Source organism: Hippopotamus amphibius, chromosome 8 (genome assembly GCF_030028045.1).
Source record: "Hippopotamus amphibius kiboko isolate mHipAmp2 chromosome 8, mHipAmp2.hap2, whole genome shotgun sequence".
NCBI lineage: Eukaryota > Metazoa > Chordata > Mammalia > Artiodactyla > Hippopotamidae > Hippopotamus > Hippopotamus amphibius.
The window spans coordinates 98808868-98833061 of record NC_080193.1 but is presented as its reverse complement, the minus strand read 5'-3'; the positions used below and the strand labels follow the sequence as shown (position 1 = coordinate 98833061).

Sequence of the window (24194 nt, the reverse complement as noted above, 5' to 3'; positions counted from 1 at the left end):
GACCCTGTCTAATTCACTCTCCTCACAGCAGGCAGAGTGATCTTCCTAAAAAGAAAATCAGAGACTTGGAAATGACAAATATGAAATAAATAAAGCACATCACATTCTGATAAACTTTTAAAAGTCCTCATTTTATTTAACTTGCATATCATACTTTCCATGATCATTTTACTATAAAAAGACATCCCCAAAGGACAAATTAATGTTCAGAAGCAAAACAAAATCCATTTGAATAAATATGTAACAACACTGCATTAGAATAGGTGTCAGCTAATATTTTCCCTTTCTTTTTGTGATAAGTGCTTCTTAATGTCAGGACTTTTATTTTTAAGTGTACAATTCAGTGGCATTTAGTACCTTCACAATGTAGTGCAACCATTACGTCTATCTAGTTTGAAAACTTTTTATCACCCCAGGAGACTTAATGTTAAGACTTTTGCTTTTACTTTTAAAGATATCTTTGAAATTTTTCAGCTTATGGAATGTGCTAGGCAACTTAAAATGCTGAGCTCTTTATAGCAACTTCTTTATGCTAAGTTGAAAAAAACCTGTTAAAATGTCTCACTGTGTCCCCACATGGTGGAAGGGACTAGGGATGTCTCTGGAGCCTCTGTTATAAGGCTCTAATGCCATTCATGAGGCCTCTACCTCATAACCTAAGTATCATTCAAAGGTCCCACCTCCTAATACCATCATTTTGGGAGTTGGGATTTCAACATGAATTTTGGGGACACACAATCATTCACACCACGGCAAGTGTTATAGATATAAATTGTCATAAATTAATGAATGCTACTAATAACACAATACGAATTTATTGCATATTTATAATGGGTTGTCAGTATGCTCAGTATTATAAAAATATATATCAGATATATAAGCATTAAGACATATTCTTCATTTAAAAAACATAGTAACAGGGTTGAAGAGAGAATGAAATGAAAGGGGCCTGACATTTATAGTGTGAAAAGGGGTAAAGTAGAAAAAAAGAATCGTGATATTCCAATGTGGAAGTACTTGTAATCCTTATGAAAGATGCATTATTTTAATAATTATAATTGAAGTCAAATTTTAAAGACATGTTGCAAACCTGATTTGGTAGTTTTGAGGATGTTTTTCTTTTTCCTCAGCAGAGGGTATGACCCCCCTGTGGTAAACTTTAGTTTTTAAATGTCCTCTCAAAGCCATATAAAGTGAAGTACTCCTTGCTAAAACTGGAACCCTTTGGATGTTATGTAATTATTCTACTAATTTACTTTATTTTCTTAAATGATCATAAATAACCATAAACAACCATACACCATCGGCACACTTCATTTTTACCTTTTGTGTCTTCTTTATTTTGACTTCTGAGCTGTCAAAAGCAAAAGGCTTCATTTGGAGGAGGCATGCATCTGAAAGAAAATACTAAAATGTACGACAGATTCATTCTGTACCATGGACTGAATCTGAAGTGTTGCTTAAGAAGTTTTCTTGATCTTTGTATGAGCTTGAATTCAAGTGAGGAGGCTGTCCAGTTGGGATTACATTTCTTGGTCTAAGCTCTTTAGAAAGTGATAAAGGTCATTTCCGTGAAACAAACAAATGAAAAAAAGGATTGTATTTGTTAGACATTGAGACTGAATTAACAGCTTGGTTTTCAAGTGTAAAGTTTCTCACACACAATCACTAGGCCCTCTCCTCCTGGAACATCATGGGTATTTTAGACAGTTACAGTTTTCCTATTAACAGAGAAATAAAATAAGAACACCACTATATCCAAAGACGGCACAAACTAAATTCTGTATTTTTAATTCCGATTTCTACAATTGCTGTCAGATTTCTGTTTTTACAGAATTTGGAAATTTGTCATTAAATTATGGCTTGACAGTGACTGGAATATCTTTCTCCCCCAGTACAAGAAGTGTCGCTCTTCTCTTGCGCATACGAACAACTTTGCAAAGTCTGTGGTCAACCTTGTGGATTCTGTAAGCATCCTGGTTTTCTTGAACCTATTTTTCCAAGATGGAATGGTTTATATCTCTATTTGCTTGCTTATTGCTTTAGTTCTTTCTGGGACAAAAGTGAAAATGCTATCCTTAAGCTCATCTGGCTAAGAAATTATGGAGTGGTCTGCTTCACAAAGGGCAATGTTACCAGAGTTTCAGGGGACTGAGTTATTCTTGGGATCCCAAAGATGCACTGATGTTGCTACTAAGTGATGTCTAGATATTATTGTCACCAGAGTCTAGAGAGGACAAAAACACTGGAGAAAATTAGCTACCAAAAAAGTCTAAATTAAACTTGGCAAATGAGACTTTGTTCATCGTAATCAGTTGAGCTTATCGTCTTAAATATATGGCAGAAGAACTAACAGATTGAGGTGGATTACGTTTGGAGAATATAGGCAATACAAACAAAATCTTTTTAAAAGAACTCAAATTTATTTTCTTAGTGTTCCCATAAGAATGCTTCAGATTTTATTTCTATATGACAGAATTAAGTGCAGTCTTAAAATAAAACTAATTTGAAACAGTAAAATATATATCTTCTTACAAAGTCTTCAAATCCGTAAATCTTATTGATGTTTTTTCCTCCTCTCATCCTGTGAGTTACAGAGAATGATGGTTAAGATTATCTTCCTTTTTCCTGCTTTAGATAGGAAAGCCATAAGTGTGAATATTATTCATTATATTCCAATAAATAATTCAATTCAACTAGTCATAAATATAGCATAATATTTTGTATATACTAATGTAAAGTGCTGTTTTGCTCAGCTAAATACATATTTATGTGATATTTACTGTATGTTCCCTCTTAACTGGGAAAGAAAAAAACCTTTATAAATTGTTTAATATCTAAATGATACTTATTTTCTCCAAAGAACTGCCTTCTTTTCTGCCTTTTAAACAGTCCAAAAGCCTCCAATCATGTAAACACTCATAACATATAATACCTGGTAGGCACAGCTGAGCAGTATAATCTGGGTGGAGGGGAATAGGATAGCATATAGAGTTAGGTTTGAAGTTCTGAAAGCGAGTTATCACCTGGTTTATTCACTTTCTTTACTTTTAGCTCTTCTCAGTCTTCTCAGAGGAAAACTATAAGTGGAAATGAAAAAGAGAATATTAAACACACCTTTCCCCCTGCCTAAGCTGTTTACTTGGTAGAATCTCTGTGTTTGTCATTTCACCATGATTGAACAGAATCATATCTTGCAAAGTGTCATTTTTATTTTGATTTAACAAACAAAGTTCTGAAACTGACCAATTAATATTTTTAAAGACATTACATTTAATTCACTCCTTGTAAAATCATTATGGCTTCAGACTGATTTAGGCATGATAATATTTCCTTTCTTCAGTGTGTTCTAAGATCATCTATTATTTTCTTAATTCGCTTGAAAACAGGGCAGAATGACAGCATTCATCAAAATTGCTTACATGTGTGAATTATTTAGCTACTGGGCCAGAAGGAGAGAAAGACAGCAGAAAGTTACAATTTAAATATTGTGAGTGATGTCACCCTGTGGTAAGAGTGACATGGATAATGTAAGTCTGCTCTTTCCTCTTTTGGCCTCAAATTGGTGTTCCTCTTCCAGTGTTATTTTACTTTGCACGTAATAAGGCTTCCAAGGGCAAGCCAGCCATGCTGTTACTGCTTGTCCAAGGATTTAGTGATCTGTTCCAATCCTGCAGGAGTAACTGGTCATATCGCATTTACCCAGAGTGGGTATGTCAGACTACAACCTGTTGTCTCCTATGAGGTTTGGAAAGGTGATTTCTCTGAACTCTGTTTTGAATTTATGTCCAGACTTGAGACTCATGATGCCCCTAGTATAGATCTCCTAGTGAGATGCCTGACCACTAAAGGTGCTGATTTGGGGTTGCAGTAATTTTGTAGGAGAGGCTGAGTTGTGTGATTGTTCTTTCTTTTTGCTCTTGGAAAAGAGAAAGGAAAAGAAGCTTCTCTCTGATGAGCTAATTCTGACCTCGTGTTCTCCTCTCACCTCCCCTCCTGTCCTTCCGCTGACTCTGAATCACTGATTGTGCATGTTTGACCCAGTGTTTTCCTCCTGCACCTGTCCTGTTGTATATCCTCAGATTTACAAGGAACAGCTAAATACCAGGGTTGTCCTGGTGGCTGTAGAGACCTGGACTGAGAAGGATCATATTGACATCACCACCAACCCTGTGCAGATGCTCCACGAATTCTCCAAATACCGGCAGCGTATCAGGCAGCACGCTGATGCTGTGCATCTCATCTCGTATGTATCCCCAGCCGTTGGCTTGACATTGATCTTTATCCCTTTATTGTATCTGTTAGGTTATAGATCAATCTGTCAATCCTGAACAAGATTGAGGTTGATTCCTCTGTTATATAAGAAGCACAGAAGTAGGCTGCCCAGTGCTGAAATGGTGGTTCCACAGTCATGAGATCTAGTTTCAGAGCACATCCCTACCTTCAGAACTTCCATCCTCATAGTCAGCTCATGATTCGAGACAGCTGCTGACAGTCCAGGCTTCATCACAGGCAGCAGGAATGCCAGGCAGGGAGGAGCGTGAAAGAGCCCTCCTTCTAGCTGAGTTAGCTCCTTTAGAGCAGATTTCCTGAAAAATTGCAGGTATCAATTTCATCAAGTCATTTGCTAGATCTTTGTCACAATGGCTACACTGAGCTGCAAGAGAGTTTAGGATAGATAGTCGTTTGAAATGAACTGTTGAATAAAAGTGATGTTCTGTTGCTAAGGAAAAGGGGTGCCTTGCTTACTTTTGATAAGTTGCTCCCTTCCCCACTGGTGGCTAAGCTGTTTTCAGACAGTCCTCTAAGGTTCTGTCCTGGGATCAAAGCAACCAAAGTCTTCTTTCCTTTCTTCTCACCTATTACTCCTTGCTTTTCTCTCAGTGTTTAATCAGCAATTTACAATCATCAATATTTTGTATAATTACTAGATAGTCTCTACTAGAAAAAAGTCAAGGACTGTGGTCTGTTTATCTTTGTGTCCTCAATTTCTGTGCCAGTATGTGATGCTTAATTAGGTGCTCAAGTGATATTTGCTCAGTTGAGATTATTTAACATAACATTAATCTAAAACATTTACATGTATTTAAAATACAGTTTTTGGTTTCCTGAAGGAGGGTTTGTTTGGGGTATTCAATGTAGGAGAATAGATATATTTGGGGAAAGATGAAATGTAATGGTCACTACGTTGGTTTCCTAATAGCACCTGTTTTTCCTAAGGCGTGTGACATTCCACTATAAGAGAAGCAGCCTGAGTTACTTTGGAGGTGTCTGTTCTCGCACAAGGGGAGTTGGTGTGAATGAGGTAAATGTTATCAATTTTCCTAAGGTAGCTTTATCTGTGCATCTGATCTCTTTCTTCCCTATGGCCTAGTTTACTTCCCTTCTCAGGTCTGTTTAGAATGACAATGACATTGAGAATACAGTATGAGTGGTTCATATTAGTAAATAGAACCCAAAGTGGTCTTTGGTATTAGAAAAGAGGTATTGCTTCATAGCATAATGATAGTTTTTCATATTTATCAGGCAGATGCAAACCAAAGATTGGCCCAGAAACTTCTTGGCCTTTATAGATAAGTTTTTATAAGCTTGTTAATCCTTCTTTTATGATTTTTTTTAAGAAGTTATTTGCTCTTCTGCCTATGTTAGGTTTAACACATCCCCAAAGTTGAACCAACTAAATCTAAACCTTGGTCAATACTTGAATATATTATATTAACCAGGTTATCCCAGTAGCCATCATTCAGTGGAGACCTCTCCTGACAGATTTGTAGTAAGTTGAATTTATTCTTGGCTTGGTATGAATTGAAATGGGGCACAGCCTTTTACGATTTTGTGTTTCCACGTGAGAACATCAAATTCTGAGTAATGCCCCACAGTAAGAGAGGCTTTCTGCTTCTTGGGCCCAGTTGCAAGGAAGAAGTGATAAGGAGCATATGCCATCTTCTGATGCTGTGAGGCTCTGCTTAGGGGACTGAGATGATATGTGGTGATGATTAAGAAATAATAACTAGCTTTGTGCCCTCTCTCAAATGTTTCCCACACACTTTCAACTCTGAAAAACAGTATGGTCTTCCAATGGCAGTGGCACAAGTATTATCGCAGAGTCTGGCTCAAAACCTTGGAATCCAATGGGAACCTTCTAGCAGAAAGCCAAGTATGTACATTGACCTTCTTACTTTCATGTGCCATTCTGTCTGTATAATGCATGTCCGGTCAATAAAGAAATATTTCTCATTCCTAAGTCATAATAGCTTAACTGTAGTATATTTCCTTCCTCTAAACATGATAAAGTGAGCAGTTTAAGGTAATTCTTAATCTGTGTGGGTTGGAGAAATGTCCCTTTCAAAGTCCATACTCATACTTTCTCAGGGCGTTCTCACACTGCAGAATGTTGGGGTGGGTGAGGGTGAATACTCACCCTCTGGGTTCTAACCAGTTGAGTATAGACACCAGATGTCAGTGAAGCGCCAGCACAAGTACAGTTGGATCAGAAAAGAGCTTCGATCTAGAGTCAAAAGGAGCTCAAACTCTAATTAAACTTACCTAGCTACTTACTTCTAATTAAACGTACCCACCTTCTATACCAGAAACATTAAAGAAGCTTCCCATACAGGCAGCCCTATCCCAGGACCTTTGAAACATGGGGGCAGGTGATAGAGGATAGCACTCCTCTCCTGGGCAGGCAGGGCCAAGAGGGAGTAGAAACAGCCGCAAATCCCATTCAGTAGGAAAACACAGCCGGTGACTGCTGGCTGTCACTCTCCCCCTGTTATTCTCCTCGTTAATCAGGGGAGAGGCAGATGGAAAGACAAGGCTGAGGGTCTAGGGGCAAAGTGTTGCAGGCCCACAATAATTTTAGGGGGCCCTTGAAGGTTTTTAATTTCTTTTAAAATCAGTGTAAAATCCAACTTGGGTTATATTCCTTTTTATATCAATACAATAGTAAAATATAATTTCTAATACACTTTTGTGACAGAATGCAAAAGTGCTTAGGGCACACACAGTGTGATCCTGTGGAAAGAAGGACCTGAGGTATGCACCCCCAACTGGTCTCCTACCTAGGAATTAAGTGGAAATCTACTCCCCTCTGAAAATATCAGATGCTAGGAATAGAGGTGTCCCCCTCCACCCCAGCCTCCCCAAAGAAGGAAAGGACAAAAATCTACCTTAACATTATCCTATGTTTTATACTTTTTGACTACTATCAAATAATTGTCATTTATACATAGTGTTACGGAAACTTGAAACAAAAAGTATATCCAGGGTTTCTTGATTCCGTTTAAGGACATATTAAGTCACCACTTTATGGGTGCATTGAGTCTGATGGCACTGAGCAAATCTCCACAAACTTTTATCTATTAATTTCTTGCTCAGAGTATTTGCTTTCCCAGGGAAACTCATAGTACTCATTGAAGGAGGTGATTCAGGTTTCACTGGCTGGCATCAATGCCTGAAAACCAGAAGGAAGTAGGACCAGGTTTATGTCCTTGTTTGAAAAGCACGGAGCCAGGATGAGGCCAGTTCTGGGGGCAGCTGAGAAATGTTACTGAGTCGAATGATGGAGTAGGATGAGCAGTAGGTTTCAATACTAATGCCGGGCGTAGTTCCTTCTTAAAATTCTTTATTCCTTTGTGAATTGTTTGTTTAGGTGGATTCGTTTTGAACGTTGAATTTTTAAAAATCCATTTGGAAGTCTTTCTTTAAAAATATCTTTGTCTCTCATAGAAAGGAGAATAGGAAAAAATAAATGAAAAGGACAGCTCATCACAATATGTCTGTGTGTGGTATCTACATTAAATTTATGATTGTTATTTAATTTAGATGACTTTACATTTCTATTTTAGATTCCTCTCTTTTACTGAACCTTTTAGCCTAGTATTCTTCAAGTCTCTGGCTCATCCTTGCTTTGACTCTAGCAAATTGAATTCTCTTCTCTAATGTCCGGTGTGCTCTGTTAGCAGGACTTCAGTGAGGACTCGTTGCTTTTGTACAGTAGAGCTTTGCAGTGCCTAGAGAGCACATAGGCTAGCATTTGATGTGAGCCCTAGAACCACTCTGAGAGATAGGCAGAGGGATGTATTCCCATTTTAGAGCTGGAAACACTGAGACCCAAGAAATGCGAAGTCACTTGCCCATGAAACTCTCTCATCAGATAAAACTTGGACTAGAACTCAGGCTTTACAATCTCTAGACCAGGGTACTTTTCATTAAACATTGGCACCAGGAACTTAATTGAATTCTCTAAGTTACGAAAATGAAGAGAGGCACAATTTTATTTCTTGCAGCTGTTGTCTCAGGAAGCAAGCTATACTATTGGAAAGGAAAAAGAAATACTGACTTAAAAGAAATTGGTTTTATTTGGTGACACTCCACATTCTGTACCTATTTGACATGGAATTGGTGATAAGGAATTCTCTCAAGTGCTGTGGTTCAAATTAAAGATGTGACTTTTGTTGTTTCCCTTTTCTTTTGTTGCTTTTTATTGTTTCATTGGACTAGAATGTGACTGCACAGAATCCTGGGGTGGCTGCGTCATGGAGGAGACAGGGTAAATTTTCATTGTACATGTATTTGATATGTACCTTTTACTGAAATTGCTACCTGTAATTAGATACACAGACTCTCAAGTACTGGTCTTTTAGGCTAAGCCTTAGAATAAATTCAGTAATTCATTATCTGATATTTTAAAAAATGAAATGGCTAGCTAGTTTATTTTATACTTTAATTTTTTATTTAAAGTTGGTAATAAAAGTAAAATAAAGTAACCACTTCAACTTCTATTAACCCTTAAAGGAAGCATATGATTAAATGCTTCTAAGTTTAGTGGATGCATTAATTTTTTAATACACTTAGGATAAAAGCTGGTTGTCTAACTGTCAGTAAAAACCAATTTAGTCAACAATTCACATTTTAAGGAACCCGTAAATAGACATGTTTACTGTAATAAAATTGTACTGTATTCCTTATATAATCAACAAAGCTTTAAAAAAAAAACGACAGATTTATCGTGTCTAAATTAGGTAGTCTTCTACTGATAGACATTTGAACATTTCCTCACCTAACTCCTCTCTGCTATTTGTGGTTAAATTGGAAACTAGAGGGTTGCCGTTGCATCTGTGAGCCAAGGCCTAGAAACATTGCCCTCTTCCCCAGGGACCCCGGCCCCATGGGATCCACTGCCCAGCCTCCTAAGCTAGAGCCCATTCCTAATAAATAGAAGAGGTTTCCTCACTCATGTGTCTCTCTCACTTCCTTTGCCCATGCCAGACATCTGCTCAGCACATCACCATTTCTGGTCCTGCCCCCTCCCTATGAGCCCGAGTTGCAGGAAGCCCTGACCTACTTTTACAGAGTCCCGTCCTTATTCCTGCATCAGGAGTCCAGCTCATGGGAACAAGAGGTGTGTGAGCTTGAAGAGAGAGTCAGCCATTATGCTTGCTACTTTAGAACACAAGTTTCTAGAAATGTGGTTTAAACTTGAAACTGTTAGCGTTCATGCTCCCCTTACTATTGTACCATAGTTTAGCAACATATCACTTAAACAGGCTTTTTTGAGGCCTCCTATGGAACAGTAACACCATTCATAATATTGGTTCTATCCAGAGAGGTCTTCAGTCTTCTGAACTTCCAACTTCTAAATGAATTTTTAGACTGACTACCCATAGAATATAATAAAACTACTTAAACTTAATTTGTATTTTCTCAGGTGTGTGTTTGCATATAGTTCTTGTAAGAGATCACTGTCAACAGTGGTAAATTTTAGCTACTTCCATACACTACACTCATATGTCAGGAAATACAAATCTATTGGATTACATCCTAGAATAAGTGACCTAGTACTCTCAAATCGAGTACTATGACAAATACGTCCAAGGAATCAATGTGTATGACTCAGTTTAACATTGACCATATGTATAATATTCCCTGATGCACTGACATAGTGATAGTAATTTAACTCACAAAGAGTTTCATTATATTCCTGTAAAATCATGAATATTACCAAATAGTATTTGAAGTTGAGAATAAGGAGCTATTACCTAATTCTAATTTAGAAGGCGCTTACCCTAATTCTGTTTTGACTGTATGTATATATACACATAGAAACATATATAGTCTAACTCATCTCTTTAGGGCTTCCTTGTTTACCTCAATTGTGTTACTGAAGCCTGCAATATATAATTGTTAATCAACTGACCTTCACAACTCCCTCCTCCAAAGTAAAATCTAGTAGGTTCCCAAGCTCCTTTTATTCAGGACAGAGGCAAACAAAATACTTATCTTTACTGAGACAGAAAGAATAAAAGGGACCACATTTTAATATATAGCCTAGGTGAAGTTTGGGGATGAACTTTCCAAAGCCTCTTTCAAGCCTGAGCACAAAAGGGCTTGACTACTAAGAAGGTTGTAACTTAGCCCCCAAATCTGTGATTTTTTTTTTGGAATTTCTATTTTTACAGACTCTACCACACTTATGCAGCAGCTTGAACATAAGTGCCATGTCAAAATTTATGTAGAATCATCTGGATCCAGAGTGATCATTTTGTTTTAATTCAAGGGTTTTAATTTTCTTCTCTGATGACTGCTTTTGGTAAATTGTTTACATAATTGATTCTTTATTTCCTCAGGGTATCCCATTCCAGAAAGTTCTCAAAGTGCAGCATTTTGGAGTATAGAGATTTTTTACAGAGAGGGGGTGGAGCCTGTCTTTTCAACAGGCCAACAAAGGTTAGTAACTTAGAAAGTGTAATTATTTCTCCAATTTTTTTTACAATGGAACTGTGCCAAATATCAGATACTTGTCTTGGAAAGCAGGTTTCTTTCCAATTGGATTCATATTTAGTTATAAAAGTTTTTATCGTGTTGAAGATTGAATGTTGTTTAAATGAATGACAAGACCATAGTTTCACTGTTCTGAAGCTCTGGTGTTTCAGTGCTAGCTGTACCTCCTCTTGGCCCTCCCCTCCAAAAAACAAACAGACAATCCTTCAAATAAAATATCTTTAAAATTTTCATGTTAGGGTCTTCACCCTGCTGCTAAGAGATAGTGGGTTAGATTAAGATATATTACTTTAGCCCATTTCTCTGACAAACATTTAATTTCTCCTTGATATTTTCTCTAGGGGTATAACTAATTTCTTGGCTTTTCTTTCTTTTTTTGGGGGGGGAGGGGTTGGTGGTGGTAGTCCATTCTCTCAGATAGAAAGCATTACTAATATCAGCTAGCCAAAAAAATGACCCAGAGTATTTATGGACTCCATAAATACATGTATATACGTATATACCTCTTTACTTGGGAAGGTCCACGTTGTCAGTTGACATTTCATTAAAATTCCTATATGCAGTGTCACATTCTCTTATCCACAGTTCCTTAATTCAAAAATTCTGAAAATCCAAAGTGTTTTTTATGAGTTTGTAGAAAACATAGTGGACAGTAAAACTTGTCCTGAACTGAAAATCTTCATTTATCCCTCATCATGTAAATATTCATAAGTCTTACTGCACAAATGTTAATGTGTTTGATTATAAGGTGTATACCAGGCTCCTCAGGGCTGTTATATAGAAAATGGTAAATGTATCATACTTTTCTAAATCCAGCAATGCCAGAATTCTTAAACTCACAGGCTATAGAGCTTTTGGATATGGGACTGTGCACGAATAGCATGTTTAGAAACGAAGTTGTTTAACAGGCAAAAAGAATTGATGCGAATTAGCAGATGGCATAGACATTCTAACATTGCACATTTCATATTTCTTTTTAAGATACTACATCTTAAGTTGAATATAGTCCATTGCTATACAAAATGTTTAATACTCTGCAAATTGAGAGAGCAATGAAATCATGTTAGTCTTTTTAAAAAAAAATTGGTGACTGATGTGGATAACGGTCAGAGTAATTTATTCCTCTCCCCATAATTAAGTGATACTGCTAAGTTAGGGATGATACTTTGATGCCTGACATCTGTATATAATCTCAGTAAGGCTACAGAAAAAGAAACAGGAATTTTAAAGAGACCTTGCATCATTAAACTCAGCTCCCTGCTTTTCATAGCATTGATCTCAATGCAACAGAAATCTGAAAGCTTCAAAGTGTTTAAAATGGGTGCAGTGAGTAATAATGAATGAATGTGAGCTGCTGGCATTTCTGAATTGCAAAGTACATGGCTAATTTTACCTGCCTTGCAGCTCACCAGCTAATTATAAGCATCACGCCTGAGGAAATAACACTGAGTTGTTTGGAAATACTAAGATCTCTAGTGTGTGTATAAGGATCCAATATTAGATTTCTGAAATTGCCTGTGAATAGAAAGAAAATTATTCCAATAATGTGGAAACCAAATAAAAATACCTATACATCTTCAATTTCAAAAGTTAGTAAATATGGAATTCTTTCTTTTTAAACAGAATACTTAGAATAATTTTTTAAAAGCCCTTATGGATTGCAGTGGAATAGTTTATATGTATGTATGAAAAATGACTTTTTTCCAAGTATTGTAGTCAATAGATGTATGTATGCATGCTTTATGTGTTATTTTCACGTTATCTATGTGCATCTTTTCTGTGCGCTGGGAACCTTCTCAACTGCCATGTTTGCCATCTGATTTGTGTCTCAGGATGGAAGAAGGTTCCTAAGAATGAAATCTAGCAGTGGCTTACATGGGAGTCCTGATATAAAGCACTACTCATGTTCCAGTCTTTCCCTTTTCCATTTTCTCCTCCCTGCTGATCAAAATGTTAGAGATGAGGACTGTTGATGTTAGCCATTGGATTTTCCCATGGGGTAGTCCCATCCAAGTATCCTGGATAGCTTCTTTACTTCTTGTAACAATTTTCCTTTCCTGGAAGTGGAAGGAGGATCAGATCTTTCTCGGGTGGACTCAGTGGAAGGCAGCCCTTCCTTGGGTGTGTGCTGCTCCCTGTCATATATATGGCTCTGAGCATTTGCATTTGGATGTCCTGTTCCAGTCTTCCCCTGAGGGTAGTGGACACACACAGAAGAATATTGCCCTAGGTGATGGGAAATAGGAATGTTTCTTATAAATAATCAGCTGCCTCAACAATTGGTCTGTCATCAAGTTTATCTGGCAAGCAAGTTCAAAGCACCAGTAGGGTAGATTATTCTACAAATTTGACTCTCCCATTGCTCCAGGAATTATTGAGAAATTTCTATACATCTGTGCATATGTCTACACACTTACTTAATATGCTTCCGACAGTGAAGATTTCTTTTTACTGAGAATGATGGGCATGGATTTCCAGAAACATTTTTTTCCCTAAGTTTATTTTTATTTACTTGACGGTATAGATCACATTTAGCTGTGACTGAAGCATTTTTATCTCTTTGACTGTGTTTATATCTTCTCAGCTGCCTGATTATAAGTCAACAAATTAGGTAGCTGTGAGTCTTATTAGCAATTTATTTTAGCTCCATTAGCAAATATGAAAAGTGATCTATTCCTCTTGACAGCTTATTTCTATAAAAAGTAACTCTAATGGGAGAGGTCATCTCTGGAGCCCACCACCAGGGAATCCTCCAAAAGATATTACCGCATTTACAATCCATTTTTTTAGAAGTGTTATTAATAAATGAACAGTGTTTCTCACACAGACACATTTGTAAGATGCCATAACAACAGATCATAGAAGAATATCACGTAATAGCTGATTAGAGGGCTATGTATGTAGCCTGAATGGAGTGTCGATTTTCTGTGATAAATTAAAGTGGTTTCCCTTTATCTTTCTAATCTCTTTCAGCTCTTTGAGCCCACAGAATGTGGAAATGGATATGTGGAAGCTGGGGAGGAGTGTGATTGTGGCATCCATGTGGTAGGTATAAGAGATCTTTTCTACCTTCAGCACTTCTACCCAGAGTATACAGGAATAGTGCTAGTGAGAAGTATACCCCATCATTCATTGTGGTCTTACTGCCTTTATTTCTGAGCTCTCTCATCAGTGCTTAATCTTACCTCAGACACATTAGAATTAATCATGTGCTATGGCTCTGTCTGAAGAAACCTAATGGATTCTTCTAATCAAATTCATATCGCTTAAAAATTCATGGCTCATATTCATCTCAGGCAAGTTTTATTGTCATGAAAATTCTTTCTATGTTGTATTTTTGTCTTTGTAAAACTAGATTGAGTATTAAGAATATAATAAAGCTAACTAAGGGTGGGTGCCTGCTAAAAAATAAGCTTACTTTTTGGTAGAGAAGCCCCTTCTTAAAAGATCATATTTTGCTGAGAGGTATAGCAGGAAGGAATCTATCATTGCATAAAGTGGTTCATTCTTTCCTAAAATAGTTGCTTATTATTATGTACATGTCCTCATGTAGATTATGCGTAAGTTACATGTGGAGAGGATGTTGAACGGCCAATGGGTAGGTTTCCTCACTTTCTCACGTGGAGTGTCTTCTCTAGGAATGCTACGGATTGTGCTGTAAGAAATGCTCTCTCTCCAACGGGGCCCACTGCAGCGACGGGCCCTGCTGTAATAATACCTCATGTCTTGTGAGTTCTCCGACAGTTTCATCTTTCTTATCGCTGATATATTAGCCAAATATCAGTGTGTACATTGAGCGTTTGTACAACTTGTCACACACTTGTTGATTGACACTGTGCGTATTCACCCAGCAATTTTGTAAAATCAATAAATCTACCCAAATTCTGTGGGTTACAACAATTATCTTTACTGTGATTCACTACCAACCATCCCATTCTCCAGTACCTCCCTAAGAAAATATACCTATAATCCTTCCAGAATAAACATTGAGAATTGCCCTACTATCACGGTTGAAAACCAAATGAAATGATTGAATAGAAAAGGGACAGTTCTTGAGGTCTTTTTTTAATAAGCCCTAACTTATAACCCTTTTCTTTAAAACTTATCCTAATTTATTTTAGACCCTGAGCATAAAACCTAGTGCTTGTATTTTCACATTTGATTTTTATAATCCTTTATAAAGGCAAGAAAGCTAGATAAGGAAGTAATATATGTATGAATGTTTATATGTGTATATGCACAACCTGCGTATGTGTGGACACATAGTTACTTCCATCTTTAGAGACCTCTGGATAATTTTTTAAAAAGTCATTTTTTAAATCTTCCTTTTTCTCATCTATAAAATCCCTAATATTCTTTAAAACCATAAAAGTATATGATTTAATTTTATTCAACACCAATGGGATATTAAGCCTCTGGTATTCTAGGAGATTCTAGCTTAGTTTGTACTTGCCTTTTGTCCCCAACCTGATTATAAATTGCTTGAAGATGATGGACTCTTTCCTGCCTCTTTTACCCACCCCCTCTCCTAGAGAAACAAAATGCCTCATATTCAGTAGGCATTCACTGGCATCACTGAAGGAAATTTCTATGAATTAGTTGAAATCTGATTGTGTATATTTAGCTAAAGCAACACTAATATCCAAGCTAGTCAGTATATCAGTGCAGGTTGGGTGTGCATATCAGTCTTCAGAGAAATCCTAAATATTTATATTTTAGTGTTTTGTTCTTTTGTCTTAAGCCACACCAGTGTTTCTTCTTTACATAATTGCGATCACAATGTTTTCCAGAAATAATACTCCGAGACAGTGGATTTTGAAATCTGAACATGTAATGCCTTGGTTAATGATTCATATTTACTACGGAGAGTGGTATTTGGGCATTCCCTGTCTTCTGGAACTATCTTGCTGATTCATAAAAAGAGTTTGGCGGTAGTTCTGAAAGGATGTCACGATTGTTGGTGAATATAAGAATGTTAACTCTCTGAAATATTAATTCATACTGGTTCCTAATATTAAGTTTTGATTTGCAGTTTCAGCCACGAGGGTATGAATGTCGAGATGCTGTGAATGGGTGTGATATTACCGAATATTGTACTGGAGACTCGGGCCAGGTATGGCAAACTGAGATTTAGGTAACACAACTTACTTGCAAATACATATTATAAAGCTTTCAATTTGGATTACATGTGTGAATATGATTTAGTTCTTTTGTTTTTTGTTTTGTTCTGTTTTCTAGTAATTTTTAGCTCCTACCATGCCTTTATTTTAGGAACGCTTACTGTGGTTTTCTGGACCGGAAAAATCTCTTTTCTTCCAAATTTCCCCTTCATAATTAGTTCCCTTTATATTGCTTATATCCAACTAATTGACTTTTCTTTCCTAGTCCCCACATCTAAAACAGTACCCTCGCACTGATAAAGCACTAATAGTACTATTTTCAAGCATTTTAAACCCACAAAACCCTTTCTTTTAACAAAGTTTTGAATGGAAGCCCCATGTAGAAATCTGGGAAGAGTAGCACGGCTGTGGTTGAAATGAGATTGGCAGCAGAAGTCCCCTTACTCAACTCTGTCACCATCTCACTCTGCTTATGGAGCCCTGGTTTCATAGCCCACACACTTGGCATGATCTTCTTCACATTAAGGTTATCACATTATCATTAAGGTTGCCTTCTGGCATTGCTTCTTTAATTTTAATGTTTTTAAACACTTGTATCATGTTGTTTTACGTCTTTATTTGTCATTCAAATGGACATTTGTGGAGCCCCTGCTGTGCGACAGGCACTGCTGTGAATGCTGGGATATGGGAGGAATTGAAATAGATGAGTCCTTGCTCTTACGGGGCTTGCATTCTGCTGGATGGAAAAAGCCAAATAAATGAACCAAAAACCCAGTGAGTACAGAAGCATGGCTTCTTCAAGAGATGGAATGAAAGCAGGGATAGCTGGGAACAGTGGGAACGACTCAGAGAGCAAGTCAGAAATCAGGCAGGTAGGGGCTTGGTAAGGATTTTTGACTTCATTCTACCTTCATTTTTATTCTGATGTTACTTCAAGAGCATTTTCCTATGCTATGACACAGTTTTTATAAACATCCTCTTTACAGTTGCATGAAAGTCTGCCATGTGGATATACTAGTCACTTCTACATCCAGTGGTGGGTGTTTAGATTGTTGGCAGTATTTCATTATTATGATTAATATGGCCATGAATCTCTGTGCATTTTTAAGAGCATTTCTTGTTTGGAGTTAACACCTTAGGATAAGTTCTCAGGAGTGGAGTTACCTATTGCCAGGTTTTGTGATTTACACGGGGCTCCTGATAGAGTACAGTTAGAAGCCAAAATATCATTTTTGCTATTGCAGATAGCCAAGTTGAAAAGCCAAAGCTTAGTGTGAGGGCTAAATGGGCCTCTTTATAGATCCCAGATTCAGGCTGTAGCAACAGGTTATTGACAAAATTGGGCCTGGAATGAACTGTCCTTGCAGAGGCAGCCCTTGTCTTGTATGTCATGCAGGAGCTATAGAGAGAGAATGGTATATGTGAGTAGGCAAGAGAAGAATGGCCGGACTGGGCCAGAATGCCGAGTTATTCTTCTCAAGTTATTCAGTCAACCAACCAACCAACCAACCAACCAACCAACCAGTTGTTTTACCTGCCTGGAGAAGTGAGTACAGGAGCAGAGAGTAACTGGAATTACACAGAGTTCCCCTCCCTGGAAGGAAACATGAGGAGAGGAAAACAAAGGCTTCTAATTAAGCTTTTTGAAAGGTTTTTGTATACATCATCTGAGGCTCGATTGAAATGGATATGGTACAAAAATATGGTATAGTGGACTATATTCAGGCTATTCTTCTGTGTTTTTATGCATATCTGTTCTTATATATAAATATGTAAATAGGTTTCTTTGCAATTTTTAAATAATATAGTGGCAGAATGTAAAAATTGTGGATTCTGTGTTTTATAAGTGTACTGACATTCTTGATATACTGTTTCACTGAGTTCTATTTTTAGTTTTGTAGAATAAGGTTATTTTTATACCCATCATATATGGTTTTGGTTCTGTATATTCAGCTCTTTTAAAAGTATAGATTTTCCATTTCAACCTTTAACTCCTGAACTGCCATAGACTTTACTGGAAATAAGGTTTTTATAATGAGAGTTCTGTGTTCAACCTAATATTCTATTGTCCAAATTTTTAAAATGTTCTTTTTATCTCATGTGTCTAAGGTGAAAACTGTACTGTTAAATTCTCAGTGGCATATTAGAAAACATGTTCCTTTAGTAACAGTTTCCTTATATGAGCAGAATGAACCTGAACTAGATAAGTGGAATAGAGGGAGTTAAATATCCACCCCAAATTCTTCTGCTTTGTAAGAGGAAGTGAACTGTGAATTTAATTGATACTAATAGTGATTAAGAAAATAGGATCTCTGAGAATCTCCGCATCTCTGAAAGTCAATATCATTGGCAACATTATGACTTTATCTCTTTTATTTCATAGTATATTTTTGCTTAATTTTGATATTAGCATTTACGGATACTTCTGAGCTGCATTTTGAATTCACAGTTTATAAGAGAAGAAATAATACTTGTGGAACTGAGAGAAGTCCTGGGAAAACAGTCTGCATAACCTAATAAAGATATTTTTGAAGGATGTAAGAAATGTGTTTTGTTAGCACTGTGAAATATGTCATCAAAATGGGAGTATAACACAATTTAAAATAAGTACATTTAAAGGCTATTGTACTATGGAAGCCAGCCTCAATTGGACCTTCCTGCACGGCATAAAATTGGGGGCTCAAATGCCACTTAGGGACCGAATCCAGAGCTCTGCTCACAGGCAGAATAAAGTACACAGATTTATGGTTCTTCTGTTTTAAATGTATCCAGAGAACAATAGACATTCCATCATTTTCTTTGTTAAACATTTCAGTGATAACAACTGGCTTTTATTAGCCTAAACTAAAAATAAATTGATTAGAAATCTTCTTCCATGTAGCTATGACAGTTTATAAGAACTTTTTTTTTGAATTAGTGAACCCTACTAGTTTTTTTTCCTATAGAAACATCACAAAAGTCAAATATGAAAATTTAGACTCTGATGTACCTATTCTAGAAGCAACATTTCTTTTGCATTTTTGTTCAGTGTGATTGTGTTTGCCTTGGAGTAAGTGAATAATTAATGTTACTTGATTAATAAGATAATGATGGTGTTTTGATTGGCTTTGGGTGGGTGAAAGAGACCACAGGGATCTCTGTTTTTGTGCAGTTGGTACAGTAAACCAACTTCCCGTGCTGCTAATTATACCTTTTCAATAGTTACCATTAAGTTGAATGAAAGCTTGTAGGAGAGTTAGTTGTTCTTTAGAAAGACGTAGAACCAAAACATTTAATCTCACCGTGTTCCTTCATAAGTTACTGCTTCTTAGCAATTCTAAATTAGTTCTATTATCTTTTTGTGGTGACCTTGATAAACAGCTTGGTATTGCAGAATAGAATAACTTAATTGTATCTGTGTGGGTCATTTCTTCATTTTCTCAGTCAGTCAATAGTCACTGAGCACCTTCTCAATATTAACTGAGCCCAGTTTTGTTCTCCGTGCTCAGGAGGCAGCAGGAACAGAAAATCTCTGCCTGCATGGTACTCGCATTAGGTTGGGGACAGTAGACAAACAAATGCATAAAATATATGAATCCTTGGTTGGTGATACATGCTATGGAGAAAAAAAAGCAGGGAATGGGGAACAGAGGATGCCAGCATGGGGGAGGGAGTTACGGTTTTGAAGAACATGGTTAGAGAAGTCTTCTCTAAGATGCTGTTATTTGAGCAAAGTCCTAAGAAAAAGGGAGAGAGCAAGCCAGGCAGAAATCTGGGAGAAAGATTGGAGGAAGAACAAGGACAAAAGCCGTGGGGTGGCAGCATGGCTGGCACATTCACGTTGAGTCAGGTGTTTATGGCAGAGAGCAGGAATGAGGTCAGAGAGAGGAGGACAGAGCCAGCATAGGAGCAGATCACGATGAACTTGGAAGGCCAGTGAGTAGGTGGGGAAGCCATCAACAGAGGAGCGACATGATGTGGTTTAGGTTTTTAAGGCGACACTCTGGTAGCTCCGTAGGCTATAAGGAGACTAGATTAGAAGCAGGGCAATCAGTTGGAGGCTGTTGCATAATCAGAGAGATGAGAGATGGTGGTGGGGTGGACCAGGCACTAGCGGTGGAGATGGAGAAAAGTCAGATTGTGATTATATTTTGAAGGTAGAGCTACCAGGATTTGTTGATGGACTAGAAGGAGAGTGTAAGAAAAAGAGAGGAACACAGAATGACTCCATGGTTTTGGCCTTGAACAGTTGGAAGAATGGGACTGTCCTTTATTGAGAAGGTGAAAACAAAGGGAGGACCTCAGTGGGTATTGCTATGTTTCTTATTCACTAGCCACACCGGTGTATTTTTTTTCCTTTTTATATTTGTTATAAGGCCTTTGACTTGAACTTTTTTTTAGCTCTCTTAAATGTAGTAAATTAAACGCACAGAGATTAAAAATTTTAATTTATTCAGGGTAATGTTGGGGGAAAGTGAGATGTACTGACAAAAAATGATTTGATAAATATACCTGAAAAAAGAAAGAACTGTCACATCACAATTGTTCTAGTAACAAATCTGTAGTTCGAGAGGTCAGAAATGTAATGGAGATACAGCACTTATATTGAGTTGAAGGGCAGGGTATTTCTTCTTTCTCAGTAATGCGGCCTAGAGGTGAGTGTCATGGGTGTCACATGCAGATCTGACATTTTCACAGGGCTGAGCCAGGTCTTGTAAAATTAGTTCCTGAGCGTGTCCACTGCTGTGTAAGAAGCTGACTTCTTCCCATCATTATCCATTTTAATCCCTTCTACTTTTAACTCTGCAGGCAAGTGAATGTAAGTTATTGTTCTAGCCCATCTCATGGAAAACAGAGAAACATAAAAAGCACACACTGCGTAGACCTAATTGACTGATCCATTTTTACCAATAATTGCAGAATAACTTTGGTTAACCTACTTAAAGAGTTACTCATGTTTTCCTAATTATAGAGTCACCATGATTGCATTTTTAAAATATTTATTATAACTTTTACTGATATGAATGATCTGTAGCACACAATTTACAAATAATAAAATCATGCTTGCATTTGTTTTACACTAATATATTGCATGCATAATTGGAAGATACTTCACATGCTGAACATTAACTAAAAAGTTTATTTTTTTCAGTGCCCACCAAATCTTCATAAGCAAGATGGATATGCATGTAATCAAAATCAGGTATGCTGGGTCATAGGTTTTAAATGGGATTTTATAAAAAGGTTAAATTTCAAGGGGTTTTTTTTTTTTTGATAAATGTAATTTTAATGGGGAATTGCAACTCAAGCAACAGTAGATTATTACAGTGGTCTTCTAATTCAGAGTTGCTTCATGTCATATAAAATAGTAAATATGTTATATTTATCTCTGGGTACAAACTGTCCAGATTGAGGGTGAGGAAAAAAATGTAATGGCTGAAGAATTAAGAATCTAATTTATTGAGTTGTGACTATCTTTTAATCATTCCAGCCTGTCTATGATGGGAAAATACGGTAATCTGTTGTAACACATGTTTTTTTTTTCCCTGAAGCTATGTTATAACCTAACCATTCATGTGCAAAAAAAGCTAAAAATTCATTTTGGTATCACCCAAAGAAATGTCCCAGTCCTTGTTTTCCATAAAATTTAAAAATTTAGATGGTTAGTTGGATTTGAAGAGCTGTACTATGAAGTATGTCCTGTTTTAAATTTTAACTCTCATTCTTATGCTTCTCTTAAGATGTTTATGGTTTTTATTTTCACTGTGAAAGTATTAGGGTACCGAATGAAAAAGAAAACAATTTTGTCTGAAACATTGAAAAGGAGACCTTGCAGTGAGAACTGGGGGAAAATGGAGCTGGTTGCGTGTGCCTCATAACATGTGTTCTGTGCTCAGGGCCGCTGCTATGATGGGGAGTGCAAGACCCGGGATTACCAGTGTCAGTTCATCTGGGGGACAAGTAGGTCGTGTTTCCTGCTTGCTGCTCACACACAGGTTTCTCTTAATGTTTTTCACTGCCAGTCTTGCTGGAAGAGATATATAGCTTGGGGTGATTAAAAAACAACAACAACAACAACTAGAGAAGGCTGACGCTGGGGACTTGTCATCTCAGTGCCGTTCAGTGATCGTGGCTGTGACAGAAGGAATGCTACATCCACTGGCAAAGATTGGGTTGAGTGCAGTGGTCAAGCTCATTATCCAGCCACTTGGCTGATTTTTTTTGTACCTTGGATTTAACATTCACCCTCTCAAGTTAACTTTTTGTTCTTTTACCCCAGGAAAGTGCCAGACTTCATGGGTGTGTGTGTGTGTGTGTGTGTGTGTGTGTGTGTGTGTATATTTATTCTATAACTGATTATCTCAGTTTGATATAATCTCTTGAAGAAACACAAGGACTTTCTGAGATGCAGACAGATAGAGATTCAGGTATATGGTCATGCTTTTCAGTACATTCCCTACATGTCAGTACACATATTCTCTTCCTGACATTTGCAGTGCCTCACCAGTGAACTTCAGTTCATGAGGGCCAGACCGGAAGAGAGAGAAATGGTTCTACTTTGCTGGCAGAGGCTGGGTCACCCACCAGGAAAAGAAAGCACAAAAAAGAAGACTAGGACCCATTCACACGTGATTTCAGTGTTTGACATATATCATTTAACTGAAAGATTTACTTTCAGTGCTTCAGTTTTGACAAGGGAAAGATAATAGAGGTGTATTTATCTTTTAAAAAGGTTTAAATCTCAAAATCCACATGTCAACATAAAATCTCAATGAGCTCAGACTTTATAATTGCTTCCTGATATTAATAAAAAGCAGGATTAACAATGTTTATTAGTTTCCTCTGTGTCACTTCAGTATTTCCTGCTGATAATTAATCCTACCTCCCACCCTCAAACCCACCAACAAGGATTGCAAATAAATTTGTCTCCCAAGTTAAAAAGAATGGTGTGTTGGAGCTGTCTTGTCTTAGCTTGCAAGAGCAGTTGGTTAAATTTTCAGAAATTTTAGAAGCCAATCGACATTACATCTTTAGTTTGAAATGAGCCACGTGTTACACCATGGAAATTTATGCCGTGGAAATTGGCAAGTGCTACAAATTAGGATTTTTTTCCCCCCTTTTCTGGAGCACCAGCTATTAAAGTATTAACTGGCACACTACTGGTATGGATAACAAAAAGAACTAAAATAATTGTCTTTTCTTGCTCATCTCCAAAAGAGGCTTCGGGGTCTGACAAATTCTGTTATGAAAAGCTGAATACAGAAGGCACCGAGAAAGGCAACTGTGGGAAGGATGGAGACCGGTGGATCCAATGCAGCAAACAGTGAGTGCTCAGCTCTGGGAGCATCATGTGTGGACTCGGAAAGCCCAGTCCAAATGTGAAATGAGCACAAAATAAATTTTACTGTTTTTTTTTTTTTTAATAAATGTTCAACTACTTAAAATTTTAAAGTATGGATTTTAAAAATACATTAGTATATCTAGAGGCAAATGGCTATGAACTAAACTATTTCTGTGGTACAGACTCACACCATTTCTGTAAAATTCAGGAAAGTTCTTGCATGCTGTATTTTACTTGAAGTTTGTTTTGAAGATACTTTGCCAAGGTATTTTAAATTAATACTGGGCTTTAATTTTCTACTTTTGCTAGCTGAAAAGTCCTATGCATGTACTAGCATACATGTAATTCTACAAGCAAAAGATGTAGACTGTATATATTTGGGGGACCATTTAAAGTGGAGTAATATACACTTTTTTCTTGAATATAACACCATTTGATTTAATTAAACATCCGCTGTCTATATTAGAGTTTTGTTTTCCCTTCTAAAAAGTATCTAGTCAGTGCATATTGGAGGCATCTTTACTCAGGATATGAGATGCTTTCAGAGCACATTGATAATATTTTCCCTTGATTTGTTGAGGAAAATTAAAATTGTGATTTAATAGTTTATTAAGGTTAACTCAATGACTTGGATCTACGGGACCATTAAGTGATAAAGCAAAGCTCCTCCATTTTCTTTACATAACAATGAGATTCTTCTCCCATTTTGAAGCAGAGCAAGGATTTAAGGGAAGTCTATTTCTCTAGTTAATGGTCTCTAATGTTGTACTTTATGAAACTTTGCAATTCTATGTAGTCTTTGATGGTGGATGAGCCCTTAGGAGGCAAATCTTTGCCTTCTTTAAAATTAAACCAAAATTAGAGAACAGAGCTTCCCATCTGATGTCTCACGAGTGAGATGATATAGATGTTCTGAGATGTTCAGTCCTTGAGGTGCCAGGGAGGAAGTGGGGTCTGAAATGGTCAAAATC

General features: G+C 37.0%; 1 protein-coding gene across 2 annotated transcripts in view; it reads left to right on the top strand.

Annotated features, from left to right (window-relative positions):
* Positions 1-24194, top strand: part of ADAM23 (ADAM metallopeptidase domain 23) — a 162428-nt gene that overhangs the window by 111341 nt on the left and 26893 nt on the right. For both annotated transcript variants that reach the window (XM_057747113.1, XM_057747114.1), the window contains 12 exons: positions 1896-1967; positions 4083-4246; positions 5221-5305; positions 6067-6157; positions 8503-8551; positions 10629-10728; positions 13756-13827; positions 14421-14510; positions 15815-15895; positions 21034-21084; positions 21779-21842; positions 23100-23205. In XM_057747113.1, the coding sequence (XP_057603096.1) occupies positions 1896-1967; positions 4083-4246; positions 5221-5305; positions 6067-6157; positions 8503-8551; positions 10629-10728; positions 13756-13827; positions 14421-14510; positions 15815-15895; positions 21034-21084; positions 21779-21842; positions 23100-23205 (1025 nt within the window). The remainder of the gene's footprint in view (positions 1-1895; positions 1968-4082; positions 4247-5220; positions 5306-6066; positions 6158-8502; positions 8552-10628; positions 10729-13755; positions 13828-14420; positions 14511-15814; positions 15896-21033; positions 21085-21778; positions 21843-23099; positions 23206-24194) is intronic.